Below are 16,983 nucleotides of genomic sequence, written 5' to 3' on the forward strand. Positions count from 1 at the left end.
TGGAACCGACTCCACCTTTCCCTGGATCGGACCCCAACGGCTGGGGTTGCGGGGAGTAAACTGACCGTGGGATCCACGGCACAGCTGCACTTCCTCCGGAGCCAGCCGGCGCGTTCCCAGCCGCCCACCGAGCTGCCAGCCCGATCCCCACGCCCCCACCCCACACCACGCAACATCGCACTAGCGCCTATTCAGGCGTCACCGCGAGGGCCACGCCGCCCGCGATTGGCCAAACGTGACATAGCGCCATCTCGGCCTACCGCGCTTGCGCGCCCTCATTGGCCGCGACAGAGGTGGGCGGGTCCCGCATTGGGCGGTGCTCGGGGCGGGGCGGGATGGCTCCTTGGAGCCCCGCCCCCTGGTCCCTCGCCTCTGTCGAGATCACCGGCCGCTGAGGCGCGCGGGCTGGCGGCGGGAGGAGGGCGCGCGGCGGTTACTCTGGTTACTGCGTTAGCGCCGCGCGAAGGATGCTGGTGAAGACGCCGTGGGGGGCCGCCGCCGCCGCCGCCGCCGCCCTCTGATGAGGCTGAGACCTCCATTCACGCGCGGGCGGAAGATTAGGGGGCCGGTGAGTGGGGAGCCGCTGCGGAGAAGCCAGTCCGGAGGTGGGGGGCTGAGCGTGTCTGTCCGGGAGCCGCTGCCGGGGACCCAGTCCGTCCGTGGGCGGGGGGCGGCAGCCCGGGTGGGCCGTTCTCTCCCGTGCCTCCCGGGGAGGGGCGCACCCCGACTCGGCGCCGCCCGGCCCGCGCCGGCGGAGGGGCGAGGCCGCGCTTCTTGCGGCGCCAGGGGACAGGGGACGTCTCTGTGACCCCCCCATTCTCTTCTGAAAGGGAGCAGTTTTACGGCACGAGGAGCCTGCCTCGAGTTCAGTCACCCCCAGCCACCTCCGGGGAAACCATTTGGGGAACAAGTAAGAATGAAAACTCAATGAAGTTCGCGGGAGAGGAGCCGGTCCCGGGGCTGCTGGAGCGGGCGGTTCTGCAGACCGCGTCCTCAGCCCTCCCCGAGCCCGCGCGGAGACTTCCACGCTAACTCTCCAGCGTGCTCCCTCGGGCCGACGTGAAAGGGAGCCCTTGACGGCGTGAACGCGGGTCGGGCCGGGCCCGGGGCGCCTTCTGGGAACACGTTTCGGGGGGGATCTGCGATCTCCAGCCAGACCCTCCAGGGACATCACAGAAAGGTCTCAGCGCCGACCGGTGCCGCCGAAGGAGCCTTCCAACCATGTGGACTTTTCTCGGCCTCGCCACTTTCACGTATTTTTATAAGAAATGCGGGGACTTCGTCACTCTGGCCAACAAGGAGCTCCTGCTGTGCGTGCTCGTGTTCCTGTCGCTGGGCCTGGTGCTGTCCTACCGCTGTCGCTACGGCCACGGGGCCCACCTGAAGCGCCCGCGGAGTGGGCCCCAGCTGGCCGCCTTCTCGGGCGTTCTGTCCGCCTTGCCGTTCATCGGCTTCTTCTGGGCCAAGGCCCCCTCCGGGGCCGACAGGAAAGAGCAGCTCCGCTCCAGGAAGGTGGGTTGATTTCAGAGCGGCCCAATGAATGTCCTATTTTAAAGTTAGGGTTGAGGTCCCTCCTCGTGTGAAAGTGCTCCTGGAAACGGCAGAAGGCAGCAGCGGAGACTCGGGTGTGAATTCTCGTCTTAGTTGGTTTTTCTGGGGTTTTGACTGTGCCCGGGCACTCTTGGGAATGATTTGAAAACGTTGTATTTCGCCTTGGTTGAAACAAGACCAAAGGGGATTGATCTGATTGTGAGTATTGATGAGATGATGAAAAGTGACATGAAATGTTAGACTTTGATTTTGAAGGAGGACAGAATCACTTTCTGGGATGGGGAAAAATGTTTTATTTAGAACCTTGGGTAAGGAAGGTACTTGTCCCTGGGAAGAAAGACAAGGCTTACAGAAGAGAGGGACTTGCTTTCAGGAGTTTTGTTACACCCCTTCTGGCTGTGAGTCCTTTGGCAAATGGCTTAGCTTCTGTAAGAATCAGTTATCTCTTCTCTTAGATGGGGACAAAAGCAGCTTTATTGGTAGTTAGGGAACAAAACGATTTAATGCTTGGTTGGTAACTAACACATAGTAGCTATTGGTGTTAGTCTAAAGGTGGGATACATCTGTTAGGAGCCTTTTGAATAGTGCTGAGTTCAGTGGTATAGTGGGTGTGGGCTGGAGGAATGGGCAAGGAGGGTGGGGGAAACTGATTTCCAGTTTGAAATCTTTGATATTGTTGTCTGAGATAACTTCCCTCAGGGTCCCTGACCAGTTTTCCAGGTGCTGGAATGACATTACATCATGCTGTGTAGACAAATCATGGGGCAGGACCATTGGGTTAGCAGAGGTCAACATTGGTTCCACTCTGCGAATGCCTCAGACTTTCTGCTTTGTGTTGAGTGCTAAGTTTCCATTAGTGCCTCCTCTGGCGACCAGGTTCTGACTTCATCTAGAGTCTCCTTCCAAGATTGTGTGGTTGTATGTGCATGTGTGTGCTTATTTAACAGGGAAGCCTCCGAAAAAAAACTAATAAATATCTAAGACGATGAAAGGAGCTTATCTTGCTCTCAGAACAATACTTTAAATATAGTTATTCTGTCCTATTCTGGACCCTGGCCGGTGGGCTCAGTGGTAGAGCGTCGGCCTGGAGTGCAGAAGTCCTGGGTTCGATTCCCGGCCAGGGCACACAGGAGAAGCGCCCATCTGCTTCTCCACCCTTCTCCCCTCCTTCCTCTCTGTCTCTCTCTTCCCCTACCGCAGCCGAGGCTCCACTGGAGCAAAGATGGCCCGGGCGCTGGGGATGGCTCCTCGGCCTCTGCCCCAGGCGCTAGAGTGGCTCTGGTCGCAACAGAGCGACGCTCCGGAGGGGCAGAGCATCGCCCCTTGGTGGGCAGAGCGTTGCCCCCTGGTGGGCATGCCAGGTGGATCCCGGTCTGTCTGTTTCTCCCCGTTTCCGGCTTCAGAAAAATACAGAAAAAAAAAAAAAAGAAAGAAATGCTATTCTGATGGAAAGACTAGACTATTGTTTATTCTTAGTAAAGGACAAAAAGGTTATTTCTCTAACACAGTTATTAAAAAATGGAATGGACAAAGCCCCAGTCTGTTATGGAAATATAGGAAGACTGGGTAAATATTAGAATCACGAGAATCAAAGTTCTAAAGGCTTTTAGGGGTTATCTCCTTTCTGCATGAGGTCTCTTTTATTAAAACCACTTCAAAATGACATTTAGTCTTAATCCTTAAGGTAAGAGAACTAAAAAAATCATTTCTTAAAATCTTATATCTGGCCTGACCTGTGGTGGCGCAGCGGATAAAGCGTCGACCTGGAAATGCTGAGGTCGCCGGTTCGGAACCCTGGGCTTGCCTGGTCAAGGCACATATGGGAGTTGATGCTTCCAGCTCCTCCCCCCCTTCTCTCCTCTCTCTCTCCCTCTCCTCTCTAAAATGAATAAATAAAAAAAAAAAATCTTATATCTGAAATGAACCTACATACCAAAAAATAAATAAAAAAATACCGATTACAACCCTGAATTGTTCATTTAAAAAAAATCAGAACATTCATGTTATTCTCAGTGGGCATAAATCTCTCCAATCAGGACTTTTACATTCTCTTCATGTTAAAATTTGTGTTTTTACTGTCAGCCCAATTAGCAATAGGTTTGATGTTTGTTCTTATTTGTAAATTGAAGGACCAATTTGACATCATTGACCAGCTCTCTAGGGTATGTATCAGAATGGGGGAACAAAGGGGGTAAATAAAATATGTTCCTATATGTTAAAGATTAAAATTGTGACCAGGTCAAGTTCCAAGGGACAATGAGTTATTTTGTTCTTTGGAATTTGTGGAGTTAAATAATTCTCAATTAGTCAATGAATATAATAGCCAGAATTTTATAAAAGTGACTTTGGATTAAGGTAGATTTTTCAGATGACAGTCCAGAAATAGAAAATAAAGGTGAGTAGACTGACTTGTGGTGGCCAAGTGGACAAAGCTTCAACCTGAAATGCTGAGGTCACCAGTTTGAAACCCCTGGCTTGCCAGGTCAAGGCACATATGGGAGTTGATGCTTCCTGCTCCTCCTCGTTCTCTCTTTCCTTTCTCCCCCCCTCTGCTCTCTATTTCTCTAATAAAAATGAATAAACATAAAAATCTAAAAAAAAAAAGAATATAAAGATGAATAGTGGAAATACATGAAAGGTACTAAATAGTTTGCAAGGTGAAATCAATTTAGAAGTTGTATACGATTTGCATTTCGTAGATGCTGGTATATGTTTGAAGAATTGGTAATTAATGATAGAATTTTTCCTATAATAAGTCTTTGAAACTCCTTATAAGCATTTTTTTATATTTGGACTGGTGTGAATTTCAAATGATGTCTGTATCACAGCATTTTCTAAATACTATATTTGGAAAAGGAATATATACTTATTTTACATATTTTTATTTCTCTAGCATTTTGATATTGTTAGTTTTCGCATATGATCAAGATTTAAAAACACAGTGGTTCATCTGGTTTGGTTATGTTCAGGGTGTAGCTTTTGCCCAAGATGCAAAAATCCAGTGTGTCTATATAGTAGTAGTATGATTCAAGGATAATAAATGTAGATACATAATTTACTTTTTTTTTAAAACAGTGCAGAAAAGGAACCAGTATTTCAGAAACTACCTTAATAGGAGCAGCGGCTTCTGCATCGGTATCTTCTCAGAATGATCCGGAAGTTATCATCGTGGGCTCCGGGGTCCTTGGCTCCGCTTTGGCAGCGGTGCTCTCCAGGGATGGAAGAAAGGTGACAGTAATTGAGAGAGATTTACAAGAGCCTGACAGGATAGTTGGTGAATATCTGCAGCCGGGTGGTTATCATGTCCTTAAAGACCTTGGTCTTGAAGGTAGGTTCTTGCTGGTTTCTAGGAGTTGCGTGTGTAAGCAAGCACTGCCACTTTACACTCTCCTATTCCTATTATTCCTGTTGATTTTGATAGATTTGGTGTCTTATTGTTTTAGTTTTATTAAATTTGTTTTTTAAAGTCAAGTTTTGGGCCTGACCTTTGGTGGCGCAGTGGATAAAGCGTAGACCTGGAAATGCTGAGGTCATTGGTTCGAAACCCTGGGCTTGCCTGGTCAAGGCACATTATGGGAGTTGATGCTTTCAGCTCCTCCCCCCTTCTCTCTGTCTCTCCCTGTCTCTCTCCCTCTCTCTCCTCTAAAAATGAATAAATAAAAAAATAATAATAAAGTTAAGTTTTGAACATTTTTCCTGATTGTTTCAATGTTTTATATTGTTTAATGTGAATCATCTGTATGTCTTCTGCCCACTATTGGGGTCTTAATATTTTTCCTTTGGATTTTAATGTATAAGTTTTATATAGAAATATTAATTTTTGTGATATTATAAATGTGCTAAGATTATCATCTTCCAGAAGCATTAACATTTCTGAAAGTTATATTAATGTCTGGTTCTCTAATGGTGTCATACCGTTTTCAAGACAGAGACGCTTTCCATGCCTCCCTGTCCTTTCCGTGCTTACTGGAACTCTGGGCGTATTAATAAAGTGGCTTTTTTTGAATGGAACTGTTTTGCAGATACAGTGGAAGGTATCGATGCCCAGCCTGTAAATGGCTACATAATTCATGACCGGGAAAGCAAATCAGATGTTCAGATTCCTTACCCTCTGTTAGAAGACAATCAGGTGCAGAGTGGAAGAGCCTTCCATCATGGAAGATTCATCATGAGTCTCCGGAAAGCAGCGATGGCAGAGCCCAAGTAAGACTGGCTGCAAATGTATCATGTTAAAGAAGCAATACATTTAAGCTTGGCCTTGGTACAAATGCTATTTTATAAGTTTTCATAAGTGTTTGGATACAGGATAGACCCTAGGTCGTAAGGTAAAATAAGCCATAAGTTAGAACAATACCTTTATTAAGAATATCATCTAGAGACTTTTTTTTGGAATGACATGGAACTATTGAGAATTTTCCTTAGACTAAATAAGTTGTGTGATTTTTATGTGGTTGGAACTTAGAGGATATAGTTGTAACTAAGGTGTAAGTCCGTGTGTGCCCATTGGGGAGTTGGGGCTTGTGGCTGTGACACTTCCTATTAAAAGTCAGAACAGAGGCCTTCAGGGGAAAATCCTCTTCCATCTTATGAAGGACCTAGACCGATAGGACTGGCTTCTTCTCTTATTTATTAAATCCTATTTACCACTAGCCTTTAAATGCTATAATGGAGGAACTTTTAAATATGAGAACCCTCATGTAATTGACAGAGACTTAAGTGTTGAAAAAGTTAGTGGACTTATCCTTAGGACTGAAAGGATTTGATATCTATGGAAGTAGAGTATGTTTATTGTAGAAAAATACCTCAAGATATAAAGATTTTAAAAATTACCCAGGACCCTGACTAGAATTAACCACTCTGAAACACTTGCTGGGTAAACTTCAATTCTGTTTTTCCATCTGTGTATGAATTGGTTGAGGTTATGTTAAGTTTTTGTGCATGTCTTTTTCTTTCTTTTTTTTGACAGAGCGAGGGACACTGAAGGACAGACAGGAAGGGAGGGAGATGAGAAGCATCAGTTCTTCACTGCGGCACCTTAGTTGTGCATTGATTGCTTTCTCATATGTGCCTTGATGGGGGGGGTAATACAGGACTGGATTGGGGGTGGCTACAGCAGACGAATGACCCCTTGTTCAAGTCAGCGACCTTGAGCTTCAAGCCAGAGACCTTGGGCTTAAGCTGGTGAACCCACACTCAAGCCAGCAACCTTTGGGCTTAAGCTGGTGAGCCCACACTCAAGCCAGCAACCTCTGGGCTTAAGCTGGTGAACCCACACTCAAGCCAGCAACCTTTGGGCTTAAGCTGGTGAGCCCACACTCAAGCCAGCAACCTCTGGGCTTAAGCTGGTGAGCCCACACTCAAGCCAGCAACCTCTGGGCTTAAGCTGGTGAGCCCACACTCAAGCCAGCAACCTCCCGGTTTTGAACCTGGGTCTTACGCGTCCCAGGCTGACTGGTGCTCTATCCACAGCACCACCTCCTGGTCAGGCACTCTGCATGTCTTTATTTTTTAATAAATTGAGATAAAAAAATGTAAGGTTAGTTTTAAAAATACTTTTAAAATCATTACATTAGTAATATTGTCGATTACAACAGTCAATTGTAAAAAAGTAGAACATAAAACCACACGTAATTCTAAACACCATTAATGATGTTTTTGCCTTCTTGTATTCCAGCCCTTTTTCTATGGACATGTGTGGACACTCACATGCATGTCCAGTTTACTTAGGTAAACTGGAGATAAGAGATGAGGAATTGATGATTCCTTCTTTAACTTGCTTAGGTGTACTACTGTAGAGTTTATTTCTGCTTACTTATCTTTTAGTACAAAGTTTATTGAGGGTGCTGTGCTGCAGTTATTAGAGGAAGACGATGCTGTGATTGGAGTTCAGTACAGGGATAAAGAAACCGGAGACCTCAAGGTGAGATATATCAAATGGTAAACTTCTCCTAAGATTTTTCTCTTCCTTTTTCTCCTACTCCTTAAAAAGGTAGGCTCACCAAATTATTGTTCAGCAAATGCACTGAGTTCTATCTAAGCCTTGTGCAATAGGGCGCACCTCAGAATGCTACACAATAACTTTGGAAACAAGAAGTGCAGCTGTATTAACAAACTGAGTGAGAAATATATATGAATGAAACGGGAACTGGAAGGTAAAAAAGGAAGAGTTCAACAGAAAGGAAATGATTACGATAAAGTAAACAATTGTTTAAATAAGAAAGGCAAAAAGAGAGTCTCAAGAAATAGAAGGAAACAGTTTCCAGCCTCTGCTCATGTTGGCCTAGTAAAAGAAGAGGGAGACAAGGCTAATCTGGATTCTTCTGGGCTGCTCCATAGGTCTCCACCTCCTAGAAATTGTACTCTGATGTGGGTGATTGCAAAGGAACAGAAATGCAGTGCGCACATACATCCATGTGTGCCAGAATTGTTTGAAGTCCTGGGCACCGATTGAAGTGCTCTATGAAGTGATGAAATTCTGGAATAAAGGGATTCGGCTAGTCCTTGGAATTTGCAATGAGATTCAGTCTTCTGTGGGCTGTGCTTGCTTTGTAGTGTTCTCCATTGGTTATCAAAGTGTAGCTCATCCCAGGCAGTTTGGATGGCAGAGCTTAGGAGGAAGGTGATCCTCAGGGACTCAGAGGAAGTGTCTCTCAAGATTGGGCCTGCATTAACTTAAGCCCCCTTACCTGCTTCTTCAATAGCATTATCTTCAAATACCCTCTGTAATGTCATCCGGTAATATGTTTAAATCCGTTCATGCATATTTTAAAGGAATAGTCCTTTTCCCGTGTATTTCTAACCATTTAACTGAGTATTCTTTCTTTGTTGTAGGAACTCCATGCTCCACTGACTGTTGTTGCAGATGGAATTTTTTCCAAGTTCAGGAAAAACCTAATCTCCAATAAAGTTTCCGTTTCATCTCATTTCGTTGGCTTTCTTATGGAGGTACTATAGGAATGTAATTGTGGAAAAATAACGACAACTTGAAATTTGAAAATTATTAAAATGTTTTATCTTCTTTTTCTAGAATGCACCACAATTTAAAGCAAATCATGCTGAACTTCTTTTAGTTAATCCAAGTCCAGTTCTCATCTACCAGATTTCATCTAATGAAACTCGAGTACTTGTTGACGTTCGAGGAGAATTGCCAAGGAATTTAAGAGAATACATGACTGAGAACATTTACCCACAATTACCTGGTGAGAAATGGGGTTTCACTGCGCCACTGTAACCTGAGCCTGGAAGCAGATCGCACAGAAGGCTCTTCATCTCCAGGTCTCACTGACGCTCTGTCTAAACTAGGCCAGAGGCCAGACTGGCAGGTGAAAGGGGCCTCCCATCAGATACACTGCAGCCGAAATACTTACTTAGACCAGCACGGAAGAAAATCTCCAAATTACAAAAAAAATTAGTTTCAATATATTTTTTCATATCAGTAAAGCATAGTTTTCAAAATAATTATCAATATTGACAACATTTTAATATCTTTAAAATTAGTCTGGATAGCAATCTTAAGTCTGTGAAATATCTCGTAATCGCTTTAAGCTTGGTTTTGTGGTAATGATAGCTACCATTTATTGAATGTGTGCTATATAAGAGGTGCTTTACAAACAATTTTATTGCATCTACACAAATGTGACGTAGGCATTATCATTATCCCTGTTTTGTAGGTGAGGGCATGACGATTCAGAGGTTCCTGAGCTTCTCCAAGCACAGACTTGGTGGCCGAGCAAGGCTGACCCCAGCTCTGTGGCCCCGCTTACTGCCCTCAGCGCGAGGGCTGTAGGAGCCAGAGATCACTTTAGTTTTGAGTTGAATACAGAGAAGCTTCATGAGATTTTAGGCATCTTTGTAAAAACATAAAAATGACTCTCTGGGCTTTTAGATTTTTTTGAATGGGAAGGTGTAAGTAAAAAGTATAAAAAAACCACTTAAGAATATAGGTAAAATGGCAAGTAAACTCTGTTTGCCAGTTGTCATTATAATAATAGGAAACTGTCTTTGAGTTCATTTTGTTTAAATTTTCCAAGTTATTTTCAAATTAAGAAAAAATATTTTAATAAATAGAGTATTAACAGAAATGAAATGAAGTTATACATGGAACAACTTAGATTTTTAATAGTGATATTTTCAATTTTTTTACACTTTCATTCGGTTTAGCCATTTTAAAAGCTTTCCAATGGAGAAATGAGTTACATGTATTTAGGAAGAGGAGTGTCAATTACCTGATATTTTTAGCTTTTTTTTTTTAAACTAGATTATTTTTTCTAGTCCAGGTGTTAATTGGAGCATTTTACCCTGAGATCATGGAGGGAAACGATTTGTAGGTTTATATTAATATTAGGTTACTGAAATTCTGTTCCTTGTAGGAATAGAATGGTTTCAGCATAGACATTCTGCCCCTATATTCCCGGAGTAGACTGGGAACTCTGTGAAAAGCAAGTTCATTTTCCATGAGTAAGAAGCACAAAGCACCTACCTTAGAGATAAACTAATAACCATTTTATTTTAGATGATAAAGCTAAAGCTCAGAAAGGTGGAACTTTATGTCTTATCCTTTTTCCAGTGTATATAACCTTCCGCTGTTTGTGAAGTGTTCGTGTATTTCATCCAATAGTACCAGAATATGGGGGTGAAGATAAATTGTTAAATACAACAGCTGCAGTTAACTCTCAGGAGAGGCAGGCCTTTTTTTCCCTGTCATATTCGATTTTGCTTCACTCTTCATCAGGTTTTTTATTTATTTAGCTGTGTATCTTTTTACATTAATTTCCTCTTTGATTCCTTAGTCATTCCTTAGCATGAATAGGTGCTTTATAAACAATTTCATTAATAAAATAATTAGCTCTTGATCTATCACAAATGATATGTGTAACAACTATAACAGTTGTATAGTAGGTATTTGTTTATACTTGATAAGAAATGTGGTAACTGGAAATTGAAATGTAATAAACCATTTATTTGGTGGGGTGGGATTTATTACAGATCATTTGAAAGAACCATTCCTAGAAGCCACTCAGAATTCTCGTTTGAGGTCTATGCCAGCAAGTTTCCTTCCTCCTTCGCCAGTAAACAAACGAGGTATAATATTGGACTTACTTTGTTAGGGTATTCCAAATATTTAGATTCAGTATTCCTAATGACATATATGTGGTTAAATTTATGGTGCTGGGAATAACACGTGAGACAGAGAACTGGTTATCATGAACTAATATTACTAATACCAAAATTAGTTTTAGGATGTCTTAGTTATTGTTTAATATTGAGGGTCTCTAAGTCTTTAGCTAGTTACTGGGGATAAAGTAGTTAAATACAGTTCTTGATCTAGAGAAGGCAGTTTCTAGTTAGGAATAGAGACGTAATTTCAGACCACCTTACACTCTGTGTTTGTCCTTCACTCCCACAAAGTTAGAAGTCTGAGGGCAGGCAGGCCGACGGGAGCAGGAGCCTTAGAACCAGCCAGCGCTCGGGAGGCTCCTCCAGTCGTATTGTGGAGTTCCCTGCATCTGCAGCTGGGATTCACAGGGCTGCTTTTCAGATCAGATTCAATCAAGGTTTATTCTCCTAAATTAAATGTTGATAGTTTTGAGAATATCTGCTCAGTGCCTTTCAGCTTGAACTACAGTGTGGCTGGGTATAAACTTCCGAGGCCCGACTAGTGTGCTGGCAGTGAGGTTGCTGAGAAATGTCAGTGACCTCTGGACTTTTCCCCCTTATTAAAGACTTGCTTTTTATGCCTAGATTCTTTTGATTTATTTTAATGAAAGAGGCCTTATAAATGTTTTGACATTGTTTGACTCAATCTTAGACTCGCCTGTGGGTTTCCTTAGGGCACATGGACCTTATTCTTTTTCTCACTGTATCCCTAGACTCTGGCGCATGTTACTAGGTGCCGAAGAGCTGTTGATTGAATCAACTCTTGAATTTTTGCCTTAACAAATTTTAGTCCAGATCTTTTCTCTTGTATTTTCACATTATTATTTACTCAACTTCAATAATATTGATTAATGTAGCCTTTTTTTTTTTTTTTTTGGTCTCAAGTAATGCTCCAGGATGGTGTCATAATCTAAATCATTTCTTTATAGGTGTTCTTCTTTTGGGAGATGCATACAATATCAGGCATCCTCTTACTGGGGGAGGGATGACCGTTGTTTTTAAGGATATAAAACTATGGAGAAAGTTGCTGAAGAGTATCCCTGACCTTTATGACGATGCAGCCGTTTTCCAGGTAAGATACTTATTTTTGACAAGAAATGTCTCAAAATAGATTTCCTTGAGGGGCCTAAGAGGAATGGGGCCTTGATGGGGAGATGAGCACTCAGGGCCTGATGCCCAGTGGTTCTTAGGCGACCCTGTGCAGGCTTAAAGATCTGACTTGCCGCCTGGGAATCTTCGAGTTTCCCGGTCTGTTTTCGATGCAGTATTAGGTGGCGCTGATTGCACGGGCCACTTTGCTCGTGGTGTTTATCAGTTTAGCTTCAGAGTCACTGAATGCTTCTTAACTCATTGCTCTGAAGATTTCCTGTCTTTGGTAAATGACAAGGCATAGTTCCTTATACATGGACCTCAGGATAAATATCACTTTGAAGAGATTATAAACATCAGTTGGTGCTTTTCCCCCCCCTCTTTCCCATATAGTAAGTGACCTTTTTCTTTTTTAGGCCAAAAAATCATTCTATTGGACAAGAAAAATATCTCATTCCTTTGTTGTGAATATACTTGCTCAGGCTCTTTATGAATTATTTTCTGCAACAGATGGTAAGTGTGGGTTTTTAAAAAATAAATATTGTCAAGCTGCAGATTTTCAGCATAGGAATGGCATAGGAATAGAATTTAATTGCAAAAGAAATGAGTAATTGAGCTGGAAACAGACATGTTGCCTGAGTTTGCTGACTCTCAGGTTGTAGTCATCTTTAACTCCGCCCTTGGGCACCGTTATCCTGTATCTGTTTGACATGGCCATTGTCTTTCTCTATAACCTTCAAAGCAATACCTCCATAATGTCTTACTATTTTTAATTCCTTTGGTCCAGACCAGATCCCGAATATCCCCAGATGCATGAGATTGTGATGGAGGATCTTTCTGGCCATGAATATAGTTCATTATTTTCTTCCCGAACACCAGTTTCAGTTTCTTCTCAAAGTAGTATTTTATGAAATGAATGTGCGCTTCAGGTAACGTTTAGATTATTGTCTCAGTAAAATGCACAAGTAGCAGAATGTATCCACCTTTTGCTCATTTGAACTCTTCCCATGCCCTTGTTTTTGTTTCCATATCCATGGTAGGGGTGGCGGTCAGTCCGTGGCTCAGCGGAGGCGGCGTTAGACATGGAGGGGTGGCGGTCAGTCCGTGGCTCAGCAGAGGCGGCGTTAGACATGGAGGGGTGGCGGTCAGTCCGTGGCTCAGCGGAGGCGGCGTTAGACATGGAGGGGTGGCGGTCAGTCCGTGGCTCAGCGGAGGCGGCGTTAGACATGGAGGGGTGGCGGTCAGTCCGTGACTCAGCGGAGGCGGCGTTAGACATGGAGGGAGGACACTGGTGCTGCCTCCCAGCCATGCATGTACAAATGTGGTCAAGAACCTAGACCTTGTGGGTTTCAAGAGCAAATATAACTCACATCCCAGTGCTTCAGATGTTCACCTGGCCGAGGCCGTAGTGCATGTGGTTTGGTCACCTGATTTCAGAGGATAATAAGCAGTGTTCTGTTAAAAGGGAAGAAACTCGTTGATCGTGATTTGCCCAACAAATCTGTCTTGCTCACTGGTTAGGAAGTAAATGGCAAGTGAAAAGAAAAGGACTTAGTTTTGAGTTTTTCTAAGGTCTTTAAAGCTTTGCTAAGCTCTTGAGTTTCTTATGTTATGAGTTTGAATCTGTCAATAAAACAACATAAAAAAGTTATGAAAGATTGGAGGAGAAAAGAGCTTTATTGGAGGATAAGTTTGCCTATCGCATTTCGTTTTATTGGTTGTAAAGGATTTATATATATCACTATCCATAACGTGGACTGTGGTAGAAGAAATCTTGGGTTGTTGAAGTTCCAGGTTTGATATTTGTTACATTTTCATTTTTGTCTGACACATCATTAGCACCCTAACATAAATGTGTAAATGATTTTGGTTGAGTAATTTTTAAATTTTATTTTAGATTCCCTACATCAACTAAGAAAAGCCTGTTTTTTATATTTCAAACTTGGTGGAGAGTGTGTTGCTGGTCCAGTTGGGCTGCTTTCTGTGTAAGTTGTTTAATAATAATGACTCAAAGGAAACAGATGTTTTAGATTTTCTTAGGATTATTCAGTTTGTGAATTACTGCAAGTTTTTCTTCTGTATTTTGTCATTTTATTATTCATTAATACGCAGATGAGAAAGGTAGCCCAGAGGAATGAAAAAGGCGACATTTCCTGTGTTGCATGCCCGGGAAGTGGCATTGATTAGGTATTGTCAGTAGATGAGGCTAAAACCCTTGATTAAAGTAGAAGCTTGGTTTTTGCCTGTGAGTTAATCCACATGATCTGATCTCTGGGAGCTGTTGATGACTGAGAAACTTGTACAGTGGTACCTTGAGATACGAACAGACCAACATACGATTTTTTTTTTAAGATACAAGCTGTGACTCGGTCTGTATTTTTGTTTGAGATCTGAAGGAAATTCCGAGACAGGAGTCGTGATTTGGGAAGCTGCCGCTAGTTGGCGCGTGGGTCCAGTATGGGCAGTTTGATATACGAGTTGACTGACTTACGAGCTCGATTACAGAACAAATTAGATTCGCATCTCAAGGTACTAATGTATTTAAAAACTAATTGGATTGAAGTGCAGGGACTCCAGAAACTCAGTAATAATTTTGATGGTGCAGATGTGAAGTCTTCTTTTCATTTCTCTATAATCTGAATGTTAGTACTGTTGTGTATCTTTAGAAACCTAGGCTCTAGGTGGCCAGGCCATGCAAGAACTTCACATTGGCATCTCAGGATTATTGAGAAAAAACAGCTCAATCCCACTCATCACACACATACACACACACACACCAACAACAAAAACCCAGGATTATTGAGAAAAAACAGCTCAATCCCACTCCACTCCACACACACACACACACACACACACACACACACCACCACCACCACCACCACCAACAAAAACCCAGGATTATTGAGAAAAAACAGCTCAATCCCACTCCTGACACACACACACACAAACACACACACACAACCACACACACAACAACAACAACAACAACAAAAACCCAGCTCAAAACATAGACTTAAGTAAATAAACTAGACAGAGAAATTACTGAATTCTCTGACAGGGGTATATTCCAAGTAATTGCTTGTAAAAACATTTTTACAAAAGTTTGTCCCTGCTATCAAACTTACAGGCAGAGACAGAAGCTTATAAATCCCACTAAAATGTAGAATGTGTTCAGCTTTATAGATAATACAAGTAATTGAAACATGTTATAGTCAATTTGATTCCTGGGTCTTACTAACATCTAGGTTTTGTGTTTTCTTCTGTTACAGGCTGTCCCCTAACCCTCTGTGTTTAATTGGACACTTCTTTGCTGTTGCAGTCTACGCCACATATTTTTGCTTTAAATCGGAACCTTGGATTACAAAACCCCGAGCCATTTTCCGTAGTGGTGCTGTATTGTACAAAGCGTGTTCTGTGATATTTCCTCTCATTTACTCAGAAATGAAGTACTTGGTTCATTAAGCTTAAAGGGGACCATTTGTGAATGGATATATTTGGAACCCACCTTCCGGAAGAAGATTTATGCAGCATAGTACTGTGTCACTTCTAAAGTGGAGCTTCTTGGACCAAGATGGGATTAATTTGTTTTGAAGTTATTTGTTTATAAATATGTAAATATATACTTTAATTTGCAATTTAAAATGAAGGGTCAAATAAGATAGTTTAAAAGAAATGATTGCTACCATAAATTAGTACTAATACTGAACAGGTTTTCTTTTGAATTCAGTATTTGGAATGAGTTCTCATGGGACATAACAAATAAAATGAAGACTGAACCCTCATGTCTGTTGTTTCTTGTTTGGACTTCCTTATGTAGCTCAGGAGGGTGGGCAGAAAAGCACAGCGGGAGGCCACACTCAGGGAAACCTGTTCGGACTGGCGCTGGGGAAGTTGACTCCAGTCTCTGGACCTGATTTTCCTCTCTCCAGGGAGGCCGTTTGCTTTCTGAGGATATCACACGTTCCTACAGGAAAGCAGTCGAGGGCTTGCTAAGGCCCACTGCGGATCATTAATCAGCCAGGCTAGAACTGCTTCAGGAAAGTGAAGCCTCTAGTTCACCGGCTGCAATCACTTGCCTGATGAGTGTGAGCACGTGGCACAGGCACGTGTGCATAGCCTATGTAAGGCTATGGGTGCTTGGCTCAGTGTGGATGCAGAGGGCAGATGACAGATTGCCTGTTATTGTGAGGGGCCGTTTTGCTGTCTGTTCGCCTGCTGTAGTGAGAAGAGGTTCCCCTGCCCGTGTGCTTGTCCGCCGTTGTGAGACTATTCAATGGGAATGGCCCACCACTTTCCGGCTCTGCAGTTTCTCTACTGTCTGCCCGGATCCAGCGTGGACCTGCCTGGCCTTGGCCACTGGCATTACAGGGGGCAGGGAATCAATGGTTCAGCTGGAAGAAAATGGTGACCAAAGAAAAAGGCTTCTGGCTAGCACGATGTGGGGACTTGGGGGCGGGCAGGCTCTGGGGTTGCTGAGGAAGGAACGGGTAGAAGGAGTGGTGGAAGGCAGGGAGTCCCACAGGAGGGATGCTGGAGCCCAGAGGGTACCTGGGGTTGCTGAGGACAGTGAGCCTCAGACACCAAGATACTCTGTGGTCTGAGGTTCACAGAGACTTGGTCACTACATTTGCTCACAGTCTATCACCCACACCCCTGCCAGCCTTTGTGGGTGTGACCACAGGGCCTTCCAGAGAAGGACTTTTGCACAGTAAATACATCATTTTTGAATAAGCAGAAGGATGACTGGGTACTGGTAATATTATTTTACTGAAAATCGGAGTTGCACAAATAGTTCTTTAGATCATAAAACTAAATTAATATCTACTTAATTACATTGAGCATTTGCAAGAGGCAGTACAAAAATGTGTTCTGCTTCTACATGATATAAATTGCATATAATACCATGATTTCAACAATATTCTATTGTCTAGCTCCATGAGATACAGCTTACTCCGAATGTCTGATGTTTCCCACAATAAAGGGGAAACGTCGTTATATGATCAGTTGAGTTTATCCTCTTAATTCAGTTTAGTGATGGTGGGAGGATTTAGAGACAATCCTTACATCAAAGAAGTAGAAGAAGAAAAAGTTACAGGACTGTTCTGAACTCATCAAAAATGAAATTAGGCACGTGAGCTTCAGCAACCTAAAAGAATAAAACAAAGGAGTTAAATAATTCATGGTATC

The 16,983-nt window shown here is 42.9% G+C and overlaps 2 protein-coding genes across 2 annotated transcripts in view; one reads left to right on the top strand and one right to left on the bottom strand.

Moving 5' to 3' along the window:
• Positions 1-364: 364 nt before the first annotated feature.
• SQLE (squalene epoxidase) lies at positions 365-15,578 on the top strand. Its single transcript, XM_066379474.1, has 12 exons — positions 365-568; positions 831-1,512; positions 4,627-4,879; positions 5,574-5,754; positions 7,375-7,471; positions 8,383-8,496; positions 8,579-8,750; positions 10,537-10,632; positions 11,637-11,779; positions 12,213-12,309; positions 13,694-13,781; positions 15,066-15,578. Exons 2-12 carry the CDS (start codon positions 1,222-1,224, stop codon positions 15,256-15,258), a joined length of 1,725 nt encoding a protein of 574 aa, XP_066235571.1. The 5' UTR covers positions 365-568; positions 831-1,221; the 3' UTR covers positions 15,259-15,578.
• Positions 15,579-16,544: 966 nt separating this feature from the next.
• WASHC5 (WASH complex subunit 5) overlaps positions 16,545-16,983 on the bottom strand; it is a 65,444-nt gene continuing 65,005 nt past the window's right edge. The window contains exon 29 of the mRNA XM_066379476.1: positions 16,545-16,942. Coding sequence (XP_066235573.1) covers positions 16,886-16,942 — 57 coding nt within the window. The 3' untranslated portion in view covers positions 16,545-16,885. The remainder of the gene's footprint in view (positions 16,943-16,983) is intronic.

The sequence above is a fragment of the Saccopteryx leptura genome, chromosome 3, assembly GCF_036850995.1.
Source record: "Saccopteryx leptura isolate mSacLep1 chromosome 3, mSacLep1_pri_phased_curated, whole genome shotgun sequence".
Classification (NCBI taxonomy): Eukaryota; Metazoa; Chordata; class Mammalia; order Chiroptera; family Emballonuridae; genus Saccopteryx; species Saccopteryx leptura.